We start from the raw sequence: 25,742 nt of genomic DNA on the forward strand, positions 1-25,742 counted from the left end.
CATGAAAAACATTATAATTATGCAGATATTTTTTGAATCTCAAATGCATAACAACTATTAATATGCAAAGGGAAAATTTCTCAAAGAATTGTTGTTTTTTTCAAATCATGTCTTGGTTCCGTTAATAGCTTTGGATTAGGTCCCCATGGCTACTAGAGGTACAAAATAAAAGTCGCGTTTTCACTGTTTTTGACCATGACTGCTATTTGTGACATGATATGTTAGCGACAATTTTCGGCCTGTTATTTGTAATTAAATTATTCTGCGCCCGCAGATACTGAATGGTTTTAGACAAGAGTTACAATCAACACCCATACACGTTTCACCTTATTTTGTTTTCAAAGAAAACGGACAAAAGCAGTTAATTTAATTGTTGGTCTTTGGGAGACTTGGTTTCAGATACTTTTAAAGAAGAATTGTGGGCTGACCTGTTGTAGAATTAGTGTTTGTCCGTGACTATTAGTTCAACAGACTGTTAATGGTACTAATAAATCCATCACTCATAGCGTTAATATAAAATAATGAAACAAAGCAAATGAAACATAGAAATCTTGCTCAATGATTCACTAACATATTTACACCAAATCAGGAAAATATTCTATTTACAGCAGGTTGTGTTTATTGTTTTCAATTGTATGGAATCATGGAATTTTCTGATTTTCTGCATCCCTAGTATCTGTCAGTGACTTGCCATAATTCACCATGAAATCTGGATGCACCAGAATAGAGACGCATGCCACGGAGACAGTGCCTCCAACAATTGTATCCCTGGAAAATAAAATATACATTTATCATGTACGTTTTTTCTTTATTTCATCAGCCTAAAGTAGTTTTTTGTTTCTTTGAAAATGAATTTTAGTTTTCTGGAACATTTAATTCAATCTGGAATCATTGTCATTGATATTGATTCACTCTTATTTTACTCAAGCCTTTCTGAATTAAATGTTGACTGGCTTACAGTTCATGAAACAATGACAGCCAGGGCTAGAATTGCTGGTGGTGATGGCAAGGGGTTAGAATTGCTCCACATTTGCAACCCGCTTTCTTCAATAGATAGGAAAAGGTAGCTCCATGTTTTTTGACATTCACCAATCCAAAAGGATCATGATACTTCGAATAATGTACTGAATTAGGAAAAATAAGAAATAAGACACACATGATTATTCATGTTGTCACAAAATGTTAATATTTTTAAATTTCAGCTCTTTTAGCTATAATAATGATTATTTCAGAATGTATGCAAAGATGAAAATAGGAATAATAATTGATAATGATATGGATGAGTAACCCCTCAGTGTGTCACACTGGGATACTAATTGCACCTGTATACGACTGTCTCCACTGACTGATGACTTACTGGCAAGTCATGTTTACATTCCTTCTGGCTATACTTTCCACGCTGATTTCGGTTATTGATAAATGAACAGACAGGTCAATACAAAAACAAAACTGGTTATTAAATACTTTCAATACGCATTCTGTACCAGAGGGTTTGAACAGTGACTGGTTAGTGTGGTCTGTAGGGACTGGTTATTGTTTAAGTGTAATTAATTATTCGCAAGTTGTTAAATATTTTATAAGTTCGCAAAAGAAGGCTATATCTTCTAAATAGTTTATACAATTTTGTTGTCATGCTGTTTTATTCCTTTAAAAAGGGGTAAAAATATGGTTCATGAACTCCAAGAAATGGTTAAACAATAAGTAAACACTAAATTGATTAGTCCTTCAAAGGTCAGTGGAGTACATTTGCTTTGAAAACAGTCAAACAGTTGTAACATGAACTACCTTACATGCACCCTTTCATTGTCAACAAAATGTACTGAATAACAATAATGCAGGGCTGGTGGTCTAACTGGATCAGAAATATGACCGATAATTATTTTAATTGTATGAATGATTTTAGAGGATTGTCAATTTTCTATTGATTTCATGGTTTCCCTTGTTCTGATCATCTTGATTTTTGAAACTTTTTTTTGGAAATTATTCTTCATCGGTTAGGCAAAGTATTTGTTAAGTTTGCAGACTCCAACAATCATAACAAGAGGTTGAGATTTCAGGGCATTTTACGAAGTCAGAAGACAATTGGCTCCATGGTTATAGAGGGCAATAAAACCATACATAGATATGTACAAATCTCACATTATTGATGCAGATCTGCAGACAACAACCCAACCCCCAATGGGTACAAATTACAGTTACTTTCCTCAATACAATAGGTACAGAAGGATTCGCAGACTTGATTTGCAGCTCTTAGATTGCTCTCTCAATCTTGCTATTTGTTTCTTGTCTGGAACCACCACTGACAGGTGCTGGCAATTTTATGATGCAGGCCACATGTTTTCTAGTTCATCAACACTGTTGCATGTTATGTTGGCAGTTTGTTTTACTACATAAATCCATGTAAATCTGATTCAAGATATACCAAAAGTGCTAATCAGATGTAAGTTGTTTGCAATAAAAGTAAGATAAGATTTATTTTCTGCAACAGGGGTACTGTAAAAGCCATGCATCACCATGTACTTAAAAATTTGATTCTGCATGCAGTCTACAAAATCCTTAAAAATAATATCCTGCACAAAATGGTTAATACACTCATAAATTGTTCATATGAGTTCATGAACAGTTCATAAAACCATTTATAATAGTTTGCCACTTGTTTATTTAAATAGAATATTTCTTCTACATCAGAAGCATTATCAGATTTGCTAAGAATTTAATTATTATTTTGTATTCCTAGAAATAAAATTAAACTATTGCTGGGCCCGTTATTAATTATTTAATTCTAATAAATCCATTGATTTTACAACAAATCCCTGCTGTAAAAGCAAATTTTGTTGCACAAAATCCCTACTAATCATGATTCACTAGAGCTGATTTCTTGCAGGCTTTCCTGATACATGGCAATGTCCCTCATTACACCAGTGTTACATCAAACTTCCAACTATCTTAATCCTTACTGGCATGATAAAGTGATCTTTTTGTAGTCCCTTCATTTAATGGATGCTTTCAACAGTGATCAGAGATTAGGTTGCTTTTACATTACCAGCCATTTTGTAAGAGACCATTTAAAATACCTTGTGCTATAAAAAAAAATACAACAGACAGAGTTCATTGACTTCAAACTACGTAATAATTAGGCTTATGTCTTTTAAAAGTCTTAATGAACTAATTTTTGTTACATCTTATTAATGTACTATTTAAAATTTAGATAAATTGGGCATGTGTTGTCAGTGTTAATAAAGTCTTGATTTGAAGAAATAATTATTCATTTTAGAAAGTCTTCCAGATTTCTGTTAACCATTTTTCAAGTTCAAAGGAAAAACACTTAAAATAGAATTATAAATGAGTGTACACATGAACAGTTTTTGGGCAAGCTGTGTCTTTATATGATACTAAGCATTTGATTGTTTGTTCTGGACTATTGAAAGGACAATTTACTCTTTCAGTACTGGAACCGGATTTTGAAGGCCTTTGCAAACAGTTTGGATCCAGATGAGACGCCACAGAACGAGGCGTCTCATCAGGATCCAAACTGTTTGCTATTCTCATAATATTCTTTGAAAAAAATCAAAGAAAATGCTAATTTGAGAAATTCAGCAGACGACATTTTAGCAGACAACAAATTTCCCAGCATGCAAAGGGTTAAGGCCAATATTCAGGCATGTGCAAGCACCTGTAAAACTCGTTGCCCTGTGCCTGCACATTCCCCAGACATTTCCTTTGGTCACTGTGGCCCCATGGTTTATTTACTCCATATGCTTTTGCAATTAGTATTTAGGTAATAAAACTGCTGGAAATTGAAAAACAAGATGCCCCTTTCCACTTAGAAATGTCTTACTTTATCAGCAAACTTTCAGCAATATGTGATTTACTTAAGAGGAATTAAAGATTTATTATTTTGGTGATGACAAGACCTTATGAGCTGAGAATGTGAACCAGATGCTATTACTATAGAGAGAATCTTTTGACCAGATCTTAATGTTCCTAACTGGAGTAGGCAATGGGTTTTTAGAATACATTTTAATGCCCTGTGTCACAGGGAGGGCTGTTTTTATGGCCTTTTTGCCAAGAATCCACAGGATATAGTTCTCAATGAATTCAAAGTGAGCAACTATGAAGTTTTTTAATGCAGTTTTCTCACAGATGGAAATAGGAGATGTGAAATAAGAAATGCTATTTCGTTTCAAGGACCATTTTAAAACTCTTCAGGATCAGAATTTTTAAAGTAAAGTGGCTTACAGGCCATGTTAACATATCATTTGTTGGAAGCCATAATATAATTGTATAGTACATTTTCATATCATATTTTGATAAATAGTCAGATATATCCAAAACACATCTCTAATTTTCGAGGGAAATCTGCAGAATATGATGTACTTTATTAAACATGTACATATATGAACATGTACATATACTTGAAATTATATAAAAAGTAATTTTTAATGATATTGTGTGTTTCATTAATTTTATTTGAATAAATGTGTAGCTAAACACTTTATTGACATCTATAATGTCACCATATAATCAGATATAGTCCTCACACTGTCAGGGAATTGTGTTGGGGCAGTCTGAATTTTGTTTTTAAATTCGCGATTCCTTTGACAAATTTAATTGTGCATTAACTTTTAAACACCACAAAACCAATATTTGTGGAAGACAGCCTGGCCTGGTTAATTACTCTAACACTGCATGATGGGCTCACACTTCTGAAGGAGAAGCCTTAATTAATTTTAACACAAATGAGTTTTGTTGGCCCCAGCAGATTTTCTCCCTGTTTCCTGGTTGCATTTTATTTATTCTGCATGCATCAAAAACTTAGCTGCTTGCCATGAATGCTTTCATTTTGTAATAATTTCTTCAAGGTGTAAACAAATTATGGGTTGTAATTTCAATTAGTCTATTAAGAAACACTTTCATTTTCTCTTTTATGGAAAGTTGATTGCAACTACAGTCTGGACGATGAATTTAAAAAAAGAAAGAGTTCCATTCATGAAATAACTGTTGCTAGAACATTGCACTATATTAACAAGAAAAAACTATATAACAAGAAAAAAGCACAAAGAAATATAACAACAAACAAAAATTCAGTGGTATTGCATAAACATATTTATACTATTAAACTTAATTATAGTGTGAACATAATTATGTGATCATGGTTCATACAAAAACAGGTTGGGATCTCTCATTTGGGCACAAGTGTTCCAATTATTAAAGTATTGGGCATGTGCAATGACATTTCAAGCTTTTGTTTTCACAGGAAATCCTTGCTTTTTTGATACAAAACCAAACAGAGGTGTAATTACACTGTCTCCAGACTTGTCAATGTTTGAATGCCACAGAAAAAGTAAACATTTGATTGCCATTCATTCCCTCTTTGTCACATGGCATTTACCATTGTAGCGGTGAGAAAAAGGCAAGGGTGAGTCAATGTGGCCAAACACTCTCACTTGTTTCCTTCTATGTAGTAACTCTTCGATAATTGTACATGATTGACTGGTTGGCAATCGCTGTTAGTGACTCTGGAACTATTGTGTTTATAATTATTAAGGGTCCCCTCGATCCCACCCAACATGTCTATCAGTCACTAAGATCATAATAAGCAAATGCTGTTATGCAAGACCTTACAAATCGACCAAGTCTTAAAAGACACTGTAATTGGATGCCCTAATTAGGGTATTTGTGTCGGTAACTTTTGTCGGTGTGTGCCATGAGATTGCCTCTGATTAACTCTGTTTAACTGTAAAAGGAAGATATGTATCAGTTACTTTCTCCGTCTTGATTTCCTGTTAATGAAACTTTTTGTAGAAAATATTTAAAGCCTTTCCCAGTTAAAATAAGTATCATCAATGCTTAACCTAAATAATTTCTGTCGCATGGTTAAAATAAAAAGTTAACATGGATATCAATTTAATTTGTTACAGGCAGTTTTGAAAACAAACAATATTTGTGTAGAACCGTAGACATTTAGGGGACCTGATTTAGGCATTGACTGGGACCTGATTTAGACATTGAGGGGACCTGATTTAGACATTGAAGGGACCTGATTTAAATAGTTAGGGGACCTGATTTTGACATTGAGGGGACCTGATTTAGACATTGAGGGGCCTGATTTAGACATTGAGGGGACCTGATTTAGACATTGAGGGGACCTGATTTAGACAATGAGGGGACCTGATTTAGACATTGAGGGGACCTGATATGACAATGGAAGTATAATTCTCATCTGGTCACCATGCCCTGTGATTTTAGTTTATTTATGATAAAACTTTTTATCAGAGTTGGATGAGTTGTCCAGTATTTCACCCTTGCAGATTTCCATCAGACTAAAAACACATAGTTAGTGGTCACCAAAAAAAAAGAAAAATGGTTTCAGTCATTAAAGTGGGTATGCAAGATTTTGTCTAATATTTATGAATTTATATAAAATGTGTAAAAAACTTATTAAACATTTCTTTCAATATAAATCAAAATTAAAGTTAAGAAGAACATGTGTTGAAAAATTCGCCAGCATGTATATCATGCATGTACGATGTGAATCTAAATTTTGTTTTTACGGATCATTTTAATTTCCTGCAACGATATCTATTCATAGGACACACGAATTGAGTAACTCCGATCCTAATAAAAAGACGAATGCTTTGGTTATTGTAGGAGAATATGTACTAAATATCTTCCTCACAATCGTCTCGGGGTGCTAATTTGTCTTTGCTGCATTTTATGAAATTCGTCGTCGATGTATAATTGTTAGCTCGGCGTTTTCGGAGAAAACCCGAGGCAATGTCATAGCCAGCTCGTCGTGTCGTCCGCGTCGTGCTAAAACCTTAACATTTTGTTAATGTTTTGAACATTGGCTCTAAAATCAAATTGCTTCCACCTACAACTTTGAAACTAAATATGTAGATGCACCTTGATGAGATCTACAAGCCACACCCATTTTTGGGTCACTAGGTCAAAGGTCAAGGTCACTGTGACCTTTAAAAAAAATAAAATCTGACAAGCTTTCATTTATTCAAAACTGCACCTGTAGCCGAGTGTGGCACCGGTTATGCGGTGCTATTGTTCATCAATATATTACAATTTAACACATATAAAAATCGTGCATACCCACTTTTAGTTTTAAATATAAGTTTAATTGGCACACCTTTGTAGCCCTTTATATAATTTAATGCCTATAAGGATGTCCACCTGTCCAGTTCTTATGATTTCAGTTTCCACTGCCACCTCATTAGTCTTTGTGGAGTAATATGAATATAATATCTTAATTGATATAAAACAACCATGGTGAAATTACCAACTACATGTATAAGCCTTTGCTGTAAACAGCTGCACAACAAAATATTTGAGCCCTGGTAGAAGATACATTGAATCTGTTCCCTGGCTGCATAATAGTTCTATCTATATTATCACTTAAGTAGCTGGTCCAAAATTCTATAATCATTTGCCTATCATGCCAGTTAAGATAATGACCCATGATATTAGCATAAATGCGCGTCCATTAGCAGCTTATATCAAGCTGTAGCTGACCAGGTCCAGGGGTCTCATTGAGAGGTCAGGGCCAGTAATAAATGAGGCCTGAGGTCAACAGGGGGACATAATTATGTAATAAGAAGCCTCAGTATGTTTTGTAGATAAAGAGTTGTGCATTTTTAATATGATTGTGGTCTTGGAAAACGGGTCTTAATGAATTGTGATAAATGGTGTCCCCGGAGTTAAGCCCATGCAATCTGCATAGGCTAATCAGGGACAACACCTTTGGCCCCTTTGCCCTAGCAAGGATCATTTTATTTTGACCACCCTAAGGGTGTGACTCTCCTCCACATGTACCTATGAAACATTTCTGTTAATGGACCAATCAAAAGTTTGAACAAATGTTTTAACTGCTGATCATTGCTGTAAATACCATTAACTGTGTGCTTTGACATTTGTTTTCATTGCTTTGGCGTATGTTTGATAAGTGCATTCGTTATAAAACTACACATATGCATTCTTGCACCAAATTTCCAATGTATATAAATAATTGTCGCGATAATCATAATTTTCTCTTAGTCATTAAACAATCAATTATTCTGCTTATACAGTATACTGTAATGGTTGATACAGAAATGGAAAATACAAAAGGATATCAGTGAGTAATTACACTGAATTTTGATGAATAAAAGCCAATGTAAAAGTCAATTCTGTTTAGAGATAAGATTGGTATGTCAAGTGCAAATTCAACATTTTTTTCTGCCCTTTAACAGTAAGAGATGGTCATTTGTTAGGTGTAAATCTTTGAGGAGTTATCAATGTCAATGTAGGCTCACTGAAAGCTATCGCTGGGTTATCTCAGGGCTGATAAAGGAACAAATGCTGCTGAGACCAAACTGGGTGACAGCAGCTGACTGGTTGCTCAGATTTTCTCACTGGCCAACTTAGACTGGTCTCTTTGAGTGATGTAAAACATGTCAAGCTGAAATCAAGAGACACACAAACAATATTTCATCAGGATTATGTGAAATTATTTCACTGTAAAATGAGCATTTAAATCTTAATTAAATAAGCTTTATCACAACACTTTTCTGTGTTTCTTTAATCACAATACAACTCAAGTCATCATGTGTTATCTGACGGTTTACACGTCTGATGATCAGCATGAAGGAAAAATGCTGTTTTGAAATAAAAATAAAATTGAGATAATCATCAAATATATTTTCTGCACTGACATTAATAAAAATTGGTTCAATAAATCAATTGGAGATGTTATCACAAACAAGATGGTAAAAGCCAAATTTGTAATTGACTGCTCACTGATATTTTGAACAGTCAATTGCAACCTTGTGTCATTTTGCAGCGACCAGTCAAATCAGAACAGAAGTTCAACATCACAGGCCTAGTGATTGATTAATTTGCATAATACTGTTGTTATCAGTAAATAACTCTAGGTAATCCACAGATTAAATGGTGGCAGATTATTTGGCTGAGATATTATTGTCCACATTCAAGACTTTTATCAGGAAATTGAGGAAATGTCATCTAAGACCATTTAGAGATTACTAAAGCATGCAGCTCAATTAATTACTATAGTATTAAAGACTTTGTGAGAGATAACAACTTTTGAGTTTGGGAAGTGCATTAAAAGATGAAATATCTTAAGACTTAAAACATATTTTAAAATTATTAAATATCAATTTCGCATTTTAATCTTACATTTTAATTTAAAAGTGTTTCATTAAACTATGTTGAATTTCTTATTTGTCAGATTATGTTATCTATCATTAATAGTGTTAGTCAGTCATTTATCAATAATCCTGACAGGTTCACATTGGTAAAAAGTAACCATAGTTGACAAATCATTGGTAATATTTCAAGGCATTACGTAGCCAAGAAATGATACATCAATACAATTGCCTGTAATGTAACCCTAATAAAATATCAACATTTGACACTCGTAACTGCAAATCATCGGGGAAAACTACTGGAGAATCCGACTAAAACATCGCATGATGGCATGAAAACTCTTTGGCCACGCGTTATTGGGTACTCGGAAAGCTATCACTCTCAAACAAACGGGAACATCAATATTTTTGGTTTTCTTCTGGCGTTGTTTTATGAACATATGAGGGGAAAGGTGTCCAGTTAGAAATAAAAAATCATGTATTTCCCATTTGATCGGAGAATGGTTTCATTTGGAGGCAGGGTCATTCCCTCCAAAATGGCAAATCAATATAACAAATTAGGAGGCTCTATTAGGCAAGGGCATAAAATGTGTTTAATGCTTTAGATTTGAAACTGTGCCAGTGCCTTTTATTACGTGTATGATCATCAGTATCTAGTCCAGAATTGTTGCGTTTTTAAGGAAACATAGTTGTACAAATTCATAGTTATTTTTTGTTTGGTTCATTCCTGTTTATATGCACGTTGAAAATCCAATTCAGCAACTGGTATATTTTCAGAAGAAAATACAGGAGACCAGATAGAATTTTAGTATTTCATTCTAAGAAGTCATTTTCGGTATTTAATAGCTGGGAAAAAATGGACAAAAACATCATTGCATTACTTTGATTTGTTTTCTTAAGATACAGTTCACATAATTTGTTTATAATCATACATAATCTAATGTGGTAAGACGTAAAGATTTTCATTGTGATTCATGACATTATCATTTCATACTTTTTCCCACTTCTGATTAACTGTCATTCAAGTTCACAGTTGCATTTCACAGTGTAGCCAAAGAATGCAGTTATGTAATGGAACATCCACTAATTACACAAAAAACTTCCAAAAAAGGTCAGAATGTTTTGACGACCAAGTTTCTCCAGCGATCAAGTTTATCTGCAATAACTGGTCTTATCATGATAACCGGACTCAGTTTGGTTTAAATAATAGAGATATGATGATCGAATGGCTTTAAACGATAATCTCTCAACCATCGAATAGAGCACGCCTTGCCTTGTTGGGTTCTCTTGCTTCACTGCCTTGCTGGCTTAACATATTTGGCTAAATCTCAACAGCTTTCACAATTTGTTTCTCTCAAAGATAGAATCTTTTTAGAAATGGCATCATTGGATATTGATGTTTCTTTTTTCTTAAGTGATGCTATTACAGAAATTATAATCTTTACTGGATTCTAATAATAGTGTGTTGAGATGTAGTTTAAACAAAATATCAGAGTTTTATAACATTCTGTTTATGTGACCCAATGGAATTTCAGAAGAAAAACAACAACACAATATTATTAATTGCATTTTATAATGGCATGACAATTGCTATTTACTTCATGTTATGTGGCAATTTCCATAAGATAAATCGGTTTGAAGCTGAACATTGAAATGCAACTTAAGTATAGTGTAAAATTGAAGACCAAAAAACAATTCTTTGTAACCAGCATTTGAGCCTAGCTTAAAACAAGTAGGGAACACTTTCCCCTTATGGAATGGGCATTCCTGCTAAGAGCATTTCTTGGGAGTTTGTTTGTTGAAGCAATCCTATAATTAGAGTGTATTTTCGAAGACAAGTGGCCCACTTGAGTGGTGATCATAATGTACAAATGTTTTCAGCAAATGACAGAGTGCATTTCTCCAAAATCCAAGACCCTATCAATCAGTGTTCACTGATATGTAATTATTGAAAACCACCGTCATTCGTTGGTTTTATGGAATGAAATGACCAATTCTAACCTCAAGCCTTTTCATGTTTGAAATCTTTGGGTTTTGTTTGTCTTTTATTTATTTAGTTTTCCACATGCAAGCTTTAAGAACTAATTGGAATGGTTTTTGACTTTTACTTAAGTATGTTATTAGTTTTATATAAAATGTATGTATCTCTTAGCTGCATTTAATACACTAAACCACAGCTCTAGATGAATTGTTGAAAGGCATTTAAAATATTACAAATAACCAATTAAGATTTAAAATTTTGGCGCAAAGATAGGCCAAGAACAAAATCAAGAAGAATTCCAAATTTGTATTTGTGGGTATTGTAACAAAATAAAAATTTATCAGCTTTCAACTGTCAGACAGTTTTGACTCATCTGTCAAGGCGCTCAATGGAGCATTTAATAAAATAAAGTGTGTTCTGTAAAACAACACCTTTTAGGGGCCAAATGGCACACATTCAATATGTTGCAACACTCAAGCTCTGTGAGTCAGAGATTTCTTTATTGGGACTCAGTTATTCCATCATACCTTAAGTTACCTATATTTGCATTCCATTGAATTAATATCATGTTACAGAATAAAGTTAACACAATCGCCCCCTCCAGATTTCATTTAAAAAACATTCTATAAGGTTTGACGCTGTCACTGGGAAATGTGGGGGAAATGTATCCCATCTTGTAAAAAACCCAATCCATCTTAAAAAGATTTGACATGATGAAAAATGGATAGTGTTTAGAGATAATTTAATCACACTGTTGTCATGTCAAACAGTGTCTGTACAAAATGGATATATTTTGTTTTTTTAAATATTTTAGAGGCTTGAATCACTTTTGCTTGGGGTTGCAACACCACTCTTGTATTGATGTCATGTTGACATGATTTTCCTTTAAATGTGTAATGTTCAGGTACATCATACGGAGTTAAAGTTGTCTACATAATCAGAAAATGTTTTATAAACTTTTGATAACTGAATCAATGAGTGCCATAAAAAAAGCCAAAGCATGATGACCACAATGTCCAGTTTTGGGTCCATTTATGTAAAAACAAATGGATTTATTATTTGTTTAAAAGCACCCATTTTGCAAGCCATTGAGGCGATTTTTATTGAAATTTACAACTATCATATTGAAATTAAGTTATTGGTTTTAAAAATTATTCTTTTCATTGCATTGCAGTGATTTTTCAAATCGCAAAGTTCTTGTCTGGTGGCAAGTACTTAATGGTTTAGTAAAAGTGTCTGTCAACAAACAATTATCAACAGTTATCACAGGCCATTCAGGTGGTAGAAACTTTAGCACTTGTGATCCAGCCATAAAACAGTCATAATTTTATATTAGTTTGCTTCTCTATCCATGTCTGGATATTGGAGTATTTCAATACAAGAGTGCCCTATCTCAATTTTAAAAGTGATTGCATCTTTAATAGTATCGAGCTGACCAATTGCTTTGGTATCAATGCAGTACAGATTAAGCCCTTAATGTTTCAAACATTTTAAACATTTTGTTTAAGTGATTTGAACCAATATTCTGTATGTCTGTATGTTTTGTAGACTTTTGATCTGTTGTTGATCGTTGCCACGGATATCAATAATTAAAATGTGAATGACAATGGATTAAATGTAACCTATGTAAGGCATGGGATGCTACCGTAAAAAGTTGTGTATAACGCGCATTTATGTATAACGCGCATCTACTTTTTAAAGCTAAAAAATCGGGAAAAAAAGTTTTTGAAGCAAAAAAATCGGGGGAAAAATTCCGTACCGCAGGCTAACTGAAAATCGTTATATTTACATTGCCGATCTTACGTATTCTTTTATTGCTTCAATTATAAATTATTTTTAAGACGATAACGATACAACTAGTTGGTTTTTTTTTTTAATCATATTATGCGTAAAAATAAATGTTTGGATTTAAATGAATTATGCATGAAATGCACACTTTCCACGAGGATACCATCAAGGTTTTCATCATATGTCTCTGAAGTAACTGTCCACGATTTTATCGTGGAGTACACATAATGGATGGATTAGTTATAACTTAGAAGAAACTGACATTATTGATTGGTATTGTCACCTGGTTATTCATGCATGACTAATTCACAACCGCGCGTTTTATTTACAATGCCGATATCATGCGTTCTTTTCGAGTGTCTAAAATTGATAGGGGACTTTAACGACTCAAACTTCTCAACACCATCACGACATTACCGGCGATAAACAAACAATGGAGGTGTGAAGCCGTTTGCTGGTTCGCATGTTTTGATAATAGCCAAGCTACACAAAACTTGACAGGTGACGCAAATTGCTCAATAATCACATCCTCAATCTTGACAAGACGTATGAAAACGTGTAAACAAACACAGCATCAATTTTATTAACACATTTGAAAAGCAAGAAAAATAATCTTAAATATATCGGGAAATACCTTGCCGACATACTATTGTAAATCGACAAGTGCCCCCAAATAAATTGTGTAACCCTAGTACAGTAGGGTATAATATTGTGGGAAAAGTAAACAATAACATTTAAATAAAAATGGCTTCCTCGTTTTTCATTCTCTTCTTCAAATTTATTTGATTTCAATGCTCTGTACGTACCTGAAAAAGATAGAAAATATATATGTTAACTTTATAATGTTTGTTCATCTTATTCAGATCGTCAATATAACACTATTATCAACATAGTTACAGTTAAAACACCGGAAAACAGAATGATGCGAATTACCGCTACTGGGTAACTGACAGCGAAAAAATGTCTTGGCATGGCTGTAGTTGTGCATAACGCGCATCAAGTTTTTAAAATGAAATTTTGGGGTAAAAAAGTGCGCCTTATACACAACTTTTTACGGTATTATACATTGAAGAATACAGTCATTTATCATGTACAAGTTAGTGTTATGTTAGCCTTTTGAAAATATCCAACAAGACAGGCTCTTAGTCGCCATGTTTACAGAAAACTTCATTATATTGGCAACCAAAGTAAAGCATAGTCTTTTGTCTTGAACTTAAACATTAGACTCCTCAAGGAATCATTCATACTGTGAATAGCAGCAATGACCTCCCTTGTTCTCTTTCCCCATCGCAATGTTAGCTGAGGGCGAAATAAATACTAAAAGGTATCGACTGTTGGATCTAGTCCTGTATTGGAAAAACAATCAAGTTCATTTGTAAGGGGATCTGTTTTCATTCAGTCCTGATGGGAGCTTTAAAGTTACATGACGGGCATCGAGAGCCTAGCATGCAAACCAGACAAAAATCGTGCGCAGGATGTTTCGATGGCAAGTTCCAGGAACAAAATAGGCTGCATGTTTCAGTAGCGGCTAGATCTTTGTGGGCAAATGTGGCAAAATGATTGGAATATATCAGCTAAGGGGTTAATTATGGTCATCCAAAGAGCATTTGTGGAATTGGAAATGCTACAGATAGCTTTTCTCTTGGGCGTATTAAGATACGATCTGTCCACAATGGTCCAGAATTCATCAGAACGTTGATCTGATCATATCACTTTATTTATGACACTGAGGAGGCACAGGGCAGTGAATTTACTGCAGGGAAATCCTCCTTTCCTGACACAATGTATCAAGTACATGATGTTTTATTAAAGCGGGGCCAGTAAGTCTTTGCGAGTCTTTTGGGAATCGGAGTAGAAGTCAGGTTATGCTACACACAATTTTCCAGCAGTTGTACTTTAAGTTACTTAGTTCATGCAATGTCGGACCTAAATATGGGATCATGGTCTAATATGATTAAAAGTAATTGAAACACAAAAAAATTATAACATAATAATACACAAATAACACGTATTAATAAAATTATCAGAAAGTACTTTTTATGATTTTGATAAGCTTGTCAATTTAGTAGTATTTCCAGTATATTAGAAATTCCGATACCGTTAAGTCGAAGATGATCATATTTAGCTGCCGTCTCTTGAGATATGTCACAATCGGCGTCAGAATGTTTAAAGTTGATCATAGCAGGGAATAACCAAACTTCTGATTCCTTAAAACATAGTTTCTTGCTTGAAGTGGCGACAATTTGACAGCATCATTTCACAGTACGGGCTGATGTAGGCTTAAATGGAATTAATTACCTTCAGAAGAAATGCGTGTGTGTTTTTAAGAGATCGTGTGTGACATGCTGGTAGAATTGGATGTCTCATTGTGTTGTTTGTCACACGTTCTTAGAGTGGCTGTTTGCCTTAGTGAGGTTTCCTGCCCGTCACAAGGCGTTGACGAGAGTACGCTTGAAATTCTCTTGGTTTTAACGTATAAATGTAAAGAAATTTGAGAGATGGACAAAGCTGTTAGAAATTGGCTTCATTTTAATAATAGCTCCCATTTGATATCTTTGACTGTTGCCTAAATTTTATGAATATTTCCTGTGTTTAATGCCAAAAAGGTTGTGATATTTATTACTTCACCAAAATTGTTGTTTCACATCAGAATCTCGTAATTTGGACTGACATTCTGTCCCCCAAGATGATAAAGTATCTTCCTTTTAATAGAATGTCAGAGACCACTTCCTTTAAATAGAATGTCAGAGACCACTTCCTTTTAATAGAATGTCAGAGACCACTTCCTTTAAATAGAATGTCAGAGACCACTTCCTTAAAATAGAATGTCAGAGACCGCTTCCTTTAAATAGAATGTCAGAGACCACTTATTATACACAACACATTAAACAATGTCTTTTGTAGTAAAAGAAAGTTTTTATTATAGAAATAAAAGTAAACACTGTTATCACAGACTCATTTTTTATCAAAGCGTAAGAGTTGTAATATCTTGGCCTCAAAGTTTTTAAAAGAATAAAACTAATTAAAAGTGAAGACCTAAGATGACAAAGCAGACTGACTGAGGCACGTTTGAATAAAAACTATATTGGTATATAACTTCAAGATATCTAATATCTTTTTGTTGAACATACCTAAAGATAATCTGGCTGAATTACTGGTATATTTTTGGTGTTAAATAAAGAAGACGCAAGCAGAAATCCGTGTCTCACTGTATTAGCAATCCGTTACTGTTTCAAACAACTGGGGAAAAAAAACAGACTTCTTTCATGTGTTGTGTTCTTAAAGTAAACTAGTCATGAGATATATTTATGCATGCACATGTAAAATCTATGTTTTCAAAAATATTCATTTTTAGCTTGACTATTATATATGAAATATATATAGTGGAGCTATCCTACTCACCCCGGCGTCGGCGTTCCCGTTCCCGTTAGCGTTAGCGTGCAAATGTTAAATTTTGCGTACCACCCCAAATATTTTCAATGTCCCTTGACATATTGCATTCATATTTTGCATACTTACTTACCAACATGACCCCAACCTATAAACAAGAGCAGACAACTGTATCAAGCATTTTGTAAGAATTATGGCCCTTTTTTCACTTAGAATATGCATGTTATTGATAAATCTATGTTAAAGTTTGCGTACCACCTCAAATATTTTCAATGTCCCTTGACATATTGCTTTCATATTTTGCAAACTTCTTAACCAACATGACCCCAATCTATAAACAAGAGCAGACAACTGTATCAAGCATTTTGTAAGAATAATGGCCCTTTTTCCATTTACAATATGCATATTACTTTAGTTACATTGCCATAACCTTATGATCAGATTTTATTAATACTTTGACAAAACAACACTTACCTGAATACCACAATGGATTCCACCCAAACAATACCCCACGCCCCAACCCAGAATCCCTGCCCCTCCCCCCCCCCCCCAAGAAAAACATTTTTTTTCCTTTTTATATTTTTGAAAGATCATCTAATAAATGACCACACCCCACATTATACCCTGTGGGCTACAACATCACAAAACTGGTGTGATACAACCCACCGGAACAACCCGCTGTATCGAGCAAGCATTGTTATATTAACCCTTTCCCACTTTGTTATGTATTTTGACTAATTTGTAGTCCAAAAGAAAGTTAAATTTAATTAAAGACTTTTCTTACTAGATTCAAGTTTTAAAAGCTTCATTTCCGACCCTTAGATACTGATGGGCAGCTGAAGCAGCATAAAACCTGAACGGACTGCGAGTTACTCGCTTTGCCATTTTCGCTTAACTCTGAGTGGGAAAGGGTTAATGAATCCAATTGCAATATGTTTGTTCATGCAATTGCCTGCTTTGTCTTAAGCAGGCTGAGACAAGATGAGATTGAATCAAAATTTGTTATAAATCTTGGTGCTGCTTCTGAAGATGTTTTTGTCTACATAAAACCCTTGTCTAATACTTACAAATATGGTATGTGTGCTCTTGTTTAGACAAAATTGCGTTCATTCTTTGATAGGACTTTATCTTGCATTTGTGTCCCAATTCTATTGTGGCCATATTATTGAAATAAAGGCAACAGTCAGATATTGATATGTATCTCTACTTTCTTTGACATGCTTGCTGTTCTAAAAGAGCTTTTATTGCTAATATTAGCCAAGACACAAAGTGATCCGATATTTGATTCTTGGGATTTCATATTGCTCTTACTGTTCTTGTTTTCCCAATGGAAATCATATGTAATTAATTCATCTGATGACATTGAAATGTGCATTATAAAATAAAAAAAAGCGTTAAGTTTGCAGTATTCTATTCTCTTTGAGTAATAAGCACATTATTACACTTCACCAAGAGTGTTTTTGACAGTTTTCGTATTAAAACATGCAGATAAAAGGCAAAAAACTGCATTATTAGAGCACTTGGTTGAAATTCTATCCAACATCAAGCAGCTTTGAGTTAAGTGAATGTTGAACATGAAAACTTGGACTGCAATTTTAAAGTGGCCTCATCAGTAGAGTTTATTTAAATAGTGTTTACTTTGCATGAAAACATGTTTGCACTAGAATTTCAAAATTGTTTGATTTGGTCTTCAATAGCAAAAGTGTAATAACAACTAACGACTGTAGATTTTATCAAGACGGGCCTTCTGTAAATTTGCTGTTGGGATTATGATGTTCTTTTGGTCAAGTGGTACTGGTCTGTGGATGTGTTTGTTTCGAGAATATGATAGATCAATGTTTTCTAGCTTTTAATGGTATAAATATTTTGAGTACTTTATTTACGACTCTGAGAAAAGGATTAGTGGAAGAATTTTTATAGATTTAATATTCAAAGGTTTTCCCACGTCTTAAATGTAAATTGTTGTCATATTATTGCCATCTTAATAATTTATTTGAAAGCATAATCATAAAAAGGTTTCTTTTCATTATCTTAATTCTGCCTTATTGCTGATCAGTGTATTTTTCTCAAACAAAAACACAATGGAAATATATATCTGCCTTTTACTCTTTGTACTTCTCACACACTGCTCGAAGTATGCACAGAACAGTTCTGAAAAGAAAATTGCATTGACTATTTTACTATGTAAACTTCAAATGAAATAAAGCGTGCTGTGTTTTCAAGATAGCTGTAATTTACATGCCAAAAAATATCCTCGTTTGAGACAATAAAAAGCCCAACTTATAGAAATGTACATAATTTTCAATGTTTTTCTCCGTTTCTTAAGTAGTTGAAACTCCTTGTTCAAACAGTGGCCACACAATTGCCATTCGATGTGACAATAAATGTTCAGCAGTGTCACTTGAGGCAGATTTATGGCATTAAAGTATCTACTCGTGTCTCACCTACCTTGCCAGAAACCCTGCTTTATTGCCGGTAATAATCTTGTATTATTGCTTGGAGTTGCGGGCCCAGATGCAGATAAGGCATACCTGCCCCTTATTATGGCACAAGTGCCATAGAACTACCTCTCACCAACAATCCTATTGCTTCATAAACTTAAATTGTGCAATTTAAATTGGTTTATATCAAATGTTTTTTTCATGAATTGCAATTTTATTTCTTGATTAACCCTTTGCATGCTGGGAAATTTGTCGTCTGCTGAATTTCTAAAATTAGCAATTTCTTCGGTTTTTTTCAAAGAATACTATCAGAAAAGCAAACAGTTTGGATCCAGATGAGACGCCACGTTCTGTGGCGTCTCATCTGGATCCAAACTGTTTGCAAAGACCTTCAAAATTCAGTTCCAGCACTGAAAGAGTTAACATGTGATATACATGCTACAAAAAATGATAATATTAGTGAAATTATATAACAAATAGAAAAAGTATAAAAATTAGGTTATGTAAAGTAATCCAATAGTATAATTGTATAACAACTGAAAGAAAGGGGTGTAATACAAATAAATTTAATACTTACAATTAATTTATCAGTTTGCCCTTTCACTGGTCACAAGTTGATGGTGTAACTCGGCTTACATGCCCCGTGTCATGTGATAATGTAACAAGTGACTAATAAGTAAATTATGAGGACAAAATGAAGATGTCCTGAGGAGAAAAAATGCAAGTGTTTCCGAATTAGTATTAGTAGCGTTGTATTGGTCTATAGGAGCTGGTGAATATCATGTCTGCATATGGTGCTATTAACATTGATTTTCACAGGGAATTATTTACAAGGCTGGCCTGGTTTATTGCAATTTTGATCAGGAAAGAACGCTGGAAGAACATTATACGTCTGTATTAAAGAGAATACAGAATGTTGATAAACAGTAGCCATGATTTATACTGCTATAAAAGAAGACATCTAATTTCACTCAAACGATTTTAGTGTTTATAAATATTGATCGTTTATTGATTAAACTTTTGAAAAACATACCCTAAACTGAAGTCATTTCACTTTGAAGACATATAAAAATGTATTTAATCTATGAATATTTATACTATTTAAATATTTTACTAACATATTCACAAACTTCATGCTCATTTTGTAAGTGATACAGATATATTTTTCATGCACTTATTACATCTTATTAGCTGTAACCAATTAACATGAAACAAGCTTCCAATGTATTACTATTAAACAATAATTCAAGAATGCTTAATAATATTGATTATTTTTCTTAAGACAATCATGTATACTTCTTTTATTGCAACTATAGTAAATAACTGTTTGTTCAAATTTGACATTTAACAAACCACATTGTCTAAATATTGTCTTTATTCTTTTCAGAGAACGTTTTATTGGACACATCAAAAGTGATATCTGGTGATTTAAATTGGACAAAGAAGATAGTGCCTGCTGATCCACCAGACCAACTCAATGGAGGGGTAAGTTCTGCAATTGAACCTTAAGAAATCTAATAGACCTTGTCCGGAAATTATAGAACCTAAGAAATGAATGTGAAAGAAATATCTGATTGACCTCAACATGCACATGAATAAAAAAATTGGCCAGTTGAAAAACAAATCACCCTAATTTTGAAATGAAACAGAACTTTTTCTATATTTAAAATAAGTAATGTAAAATTTACTTGAACACCCCTGCAAGTTGAAGTTGAATTCATGAATGATTCATGAACTTTACAAACAGTTCATGAACAGCTCATGATAAGTTCATGAAATTGATGAGAACAAGTTCATGAACTTAAGTTCATGAATGGTTCATGAACATGCATTCATGAACCAGTGAAGAATGGTTCATGAACAAGACGGTTTAATAATTTATTAAAGAAAGATTCATGATTTGGTTCATGAACTAATGATGAATGATTCATGAACCTTTAAATCAAGAAAGATTCATGATTTGGTTCATGAACTAATGATGAACGATTCATGCACCTTAACAGATTATGTGGTTCATGAATTGTTCACAAGACATTCTTGACTTTGTTTTAAAGAACTAATGAGGGTTTTTTCATGAATCTGAAAAATGTAAATGATTCAACAACAAAATTGTGAAAATTATTCCCCATTTGGTTAAATAATTGATCTAGAACTTTTCATGAACTTGAACTTAGTATGTGGTTCAAAAAAGGTATATTGTATTTTTTTGCCTTTTATTTAGAACTAATGAAGAACTTTTCATGAATTGCTGTTTTTACAAAGGAAGAATAATGTGGACACAGGAAGTTGAAATGGCAGCAAAATGAAGACACATCATGGTTTATATTATATTTGGAAATGTAAGTCTTTAATAAATTACTGGCTAAACTGATCAGCCATTGGTTCCATTTCAACTTCCTTGGCACTGTCAGTGTAACCATTTTCATAAAAAAATAAATCATACTTTATCAGGCTGATTTTAACAGAAGAAAAAAGAAAAGAAATTAACATGTCATCCAAAATAGTTAATATCCGAATATATGGTCACTTTTGACGTCTTAAAATAAAAAATACTTTTTTTCCTGTTGGAAAGCATATGCTTGCATACAGTATTTTACTTCAAATCCTTTGTAAACAACCAGATTCTAACTTAAAAATTACCCTATATGACTGAGTTTAGTATTTATTACCAGAAGATAGGGCAATTCTTGTCTGCAGTATTTTTTCAGTAACTAAAGCATAAAAATGTAAGAACCGATCAGGTATCAGCAGACTCAGTTGATAACTGATCAGTTCTTACATTTTACTCTGTCAAATAAATTATAAAGTGTCATTTTTAATGGTTTCATATTGTGAAATGTGCAACTTCCCATGGAGGGAGGTGCAATAATAATTATAAGCTTGAATTTTAATGGTATGCATTAACATCTTGCATTCTTTGTTCTTGAAGTATTCATGAAGTGAGTGAGTTCCAACATCACTTGGTTCATAAATAGTTCTAGAACATTAAATTCATGAATTAATCTTGCTCTTTTCATGAAGTTTCCATTCATGAACTATTCATGAAGGTTAAATGGCCGCTTCATAAAGTGATCATCAAATATGCAAGTTCATGAAGGTTCATGAATGATTCAAGGTTCATTAATGATTCATGAACAAATTATTCATGAATGGTTCATGAACTTATATTTCAAGAACTATTTCAGAAAGCGGCCATTTAACCTTCATGAAGAGTTCATGAATAGTTCATGAATGTTGTTCATGAATGATGCAAGAATGATTCATGAATGATTCATGAACAATTCATTAAACTCTCGCAGGGGAGGCTACACCTTACTAATATTTATAATGAATTTGATAAATGTATGTGATGAAATCATGATTTGCATGTAACTTCCTGTTTGTTCTACAAAAATACTCGGAAGACAATGATTTGGAAATTAATTTGGAACTTAAGTATGACCCAAAGTCACTGAGACCCTTTTGGGTCGCAGTGGTGAAGTGGATATGGTGTCCGCCTAGTGATTGGGAGGTCAAAGGATAGATCCCCATTGTGGGAGCGTTTTTTAGATTTCCCTCATCAACACCAAGTACTGATTCTAGTCCCAGGAAACAGACACCAGAGCATTTCAAATAAGCCTTAGGCTTTCTATGCAGTCGAGCTAAAATAAATAGGTTTAAACTAAAGTCATTGAGACTGGATTGGTCCCAAATGAAAATGGCTCTTGCTGAGAATATTATAGTTGGTGCAAATACAAACATTTTGGCGTAATTAAATTTTTATTGCTTATCTTGAAAATTGCAGAGCTGTCTACAGCTAGTGTTATCAAAGAGATCTAAAGACAGATAATTTGTTAAAAAATTCTCCTGAAATTAGCTCCATATGTGTTTTTGTAAGCCCTTAAAATCCAGTTGCTCACAGAATGTACCAGTGTCAGGATTTGGTGATAAAATAACAATAATCTTACATGCTTTCCTAATAGCTAATTGTGGGAGATTTAATATGTTAATAAAACAAATGCAGACCATTTCAAATGAAAGACTAGAAATGGCGCGGCAGAGGCCGACGCGTATCCCCACGCCGAATGTTTGACCTAGGTGTGCCCCAGGGTTGGTAATGGGGCCATGCATAGCTGAGATTGACCGTATTGTCATAAGAGAAGTTCATCATCAATTAGAAGTGAATTAGTGTAGAAATGAAGAAGTTATAGTAAAAGGCAATTTTGGGTGGGTGTGACATATGTGGGCAGGGCGCCCCAGGGTTGGTAATGGGGCCATGCATAGTTGAGATTGACCGTATTGTCATAAGAGAGGTTCAGTATCAATTTGAAGTGAATCGGTGTAGAAATGAAGAAATTATAGTAAAAGGCAATTTTGGGTGGGTGTGGTCTATGTGGGCGGGGCGCCCCAGGGTTGGTAATGGGGCCATGCATAGTTGAGATTGACTGTATTGTCATAAGAGAAGTTCAATATCAATTTGAAGTGAATCGGTGTAGAAATGAAGAAATTATAGTAAAGGCAATTTTGGGTGGGTGTGGTCTATGTGGGCGGGGCCCCAGGGTTGGTTATGGGGCCATGCATAGTTGAGATTGACCCTAATGTCATAAGAGAAGTTCAGTATCAATTTGAAGTGAATCCGTGTAGAAATGAAAAAATTATAGTAAATGGAATTTTTTGGTGGGTGTGGCCTATGTGGGCGGGCGCCCCAGGGTTGGGATTGGGGCCATGCATAGTTGAGATTGACCCTAATGTCATAACAAAAGTTCAGTATCAATTTGAAGTGAATCCGTGTAGAAATGAAAAAATTATAGTAAATGGAAATTTTTGGTGGGTGTGGCCTATGTGGGCGGGGCGCCCCAGGGTTGGGAATGGGGCCATGCATGGTTGAGATTGACCGTATTGTCATAGGTGAGGTCCAGTATCAATTTGAAGTGAATCGGTGTAGAAATAAAGAAGTAAATGTAAAATAACCTAAAAAAATGAGTGATAATTTCTGACGCGGCCCCACCCCAACCCCTATAACTTTTGACCCAGGGGTCAGATCAAAATTCCAAATAGTGCAGGGTCGCACATATGCTCATAGCTACCATGTGTGTAAATTTCAAGGTTCTAGTGCTTTTAGTGTAGGAGGAGATAGTGGCCAGGACGGACGGACAGACGGACGGACAGACGGACGGACAGACGGACGGACGGACGGCGGAGATCACCACAATATCCCCACCTTTTTTTCAAAAAGCGTGGGGATAATAAGTTTGAAAATCTTAAATCATGTGAGTTCAGATGTGCCTTATTTAAAGCTGTTAACAGCCTCCACTATTCAGTTACAGAATGGAAATGTGTTTTGATGTGTAGTGGGTTAGTCCAATTTCATGGACCTATACAGAAGTATTATGACTATGCTGATGCCCCTGTAAGGGGAGGGAAAGGGGTAGGCAACCCTATAGATGGCAGGCGCCAGTTCAAGTAACTCAATCAAAACCTGCTGCAATTTATTCTAATAAACCAGATATGCGGTTTGTAAATGTTACAGCTGTCGGACTGCGGGAAGACTCCTTAAATACCACACTGCAAGAATTGGAATAACCAAAAGCTATAAATAGAAATTCCTCATGTCTTTTCATAATCAACCAATCTTAACAGCTGAACAATTTTATTACGTGTTTAATTCTCGTGCACAACACCTCTTACCGGTATAGTTCAATTGCCCCCAATGATCCCCCCCACCAGGGCTTTGCCCTGCACCCACCGGGGGCCCTGGCTGGCCCCTGGAGGCCCCAGAATTTTTTTGGGGTTTTCAGATATTTTCAACTTTCGCCCATGTGATAGTTTGAAGATAATTTTATTCAGTTTGGTCAGTATACAATATTTACTTTACACAACATTGTATTCAATAAACCCTTGTACTTTTAACAAATCCAGTTGCATAGATTTTTTGAACAGCAGACATGTTACAAGACACTGTGGAGAGCTTATTGAAATGTCTCCAGATTATTACATGTCTCACCTAAGGAAACCAATGAGCAGAACTGAAATATAGGGTTTAAAATGGTAGGACAGATTGTTTAATGTTATTGTCACTGTTGGCATCAACCATTGTCAGGCTTGTATATTTCACTTGTATTGGGTTTGAAGTAAAATCATGGAGAATTGAGTGCAATATATTTGTTATTGACATATGGCAGTTTTCAGCATAGAATGTCAGTAGAGAGCAACTATAAAGGTTATGAGAAATGTTTATACTTGGCAGAGCTTTAGTTGCATGGTGGATGTGGAAGAGACTTGACATATTGTTTTGGAGTTGTATAAAGTTTATAAATATATCATTACGTCAGTGTATACATGTCCTTTGTTGAACGTTTTTTGGCAAAGGTTATACTTGATAATAAGATAGAAGCATAGTGTTTGGTGTCAAAGTATTTCAATATTTAAGTTGTATTGTAGATAAAAGTAAATGTGTGTAATTAATTGTACAGATTGAATTTCCTGCGGCGATATCCGAATATTTACGAGTAAACGTGAGATTGGCTTCAGGCAGTGCGGGAGCACGACATAGTTTTCTCTAGCTGCTTGAAGCCAATCTTGCGTTCACTCGTAAATGTTTGTATATAGTCGTGGGAAATTCACAATGTACAAACACACACATTTACATCTATCAACAATACAACTTAAATATTGAATTACTTTGACACCAAACACAATGCTTCTATCTTATTATCAAGTATAACCTTTGCAAAAATGGAATATATTGTGACACAAAAAATAAAAATGAGCATTTTGTATCTTGTTAAATCTCTGCTACAAGACCACATCTAGCATTGAAATTGTGGCTATTGCTTTACGGAACACTGATTGTTTTTATTGGTTATCTTTATTTTATGAAATATTTTACAAAATATTTGTTGATTTTGAGTATTTATGTGGCTATAACCATGGTAGGCCATGATTTCTCATGGTAGGCAATGCTCATTTCTAGTGGCTATAACCATGGTTAGCAATGATTTCTCATAG

General features: G+C 34.2%; 1 protein-coding gene across 2 annotated transcripts in view; it reads left to right on the top strand.

Moving 5' to 3' along the window:
- LOC127880547 (ephrin type-B receptor 1-B-like) overlaps positions 1–25,742 on the top strand; it is a 125,330-nt gene that overhangs the window by 10,262 nt on the left and 89,326 nt on the right. For both annotated transcript variants that reach the window (XM_052427857.1, XM_052427858.1), the window contains exon 2: positions 20,143–20,240. In XM_052427857.1, coding sequence (XP_052283817.1) covers positions 20,143–20,240 — 98 coding nt within the window. The remainder of the gene's footprint in view (positions 1–20,142; positions 20,241–25,742) is intronic.

The sequence above is a fragment of the Dreissena polymorpha genome, chromosome 5, assembly GCF_020536995.1.
Source record: "Dreissena polymorpha isolate Duluth1 chromosome 5, UMN_Dpol_1.0, whole genome shotgun sequence".
Taxonomy (NCBI): Eukaryota; Metazoa; Mollusca; class Bivalvia; order Myida; family Dreissenidae; genus Dreissena; species Dreissena polymorpha.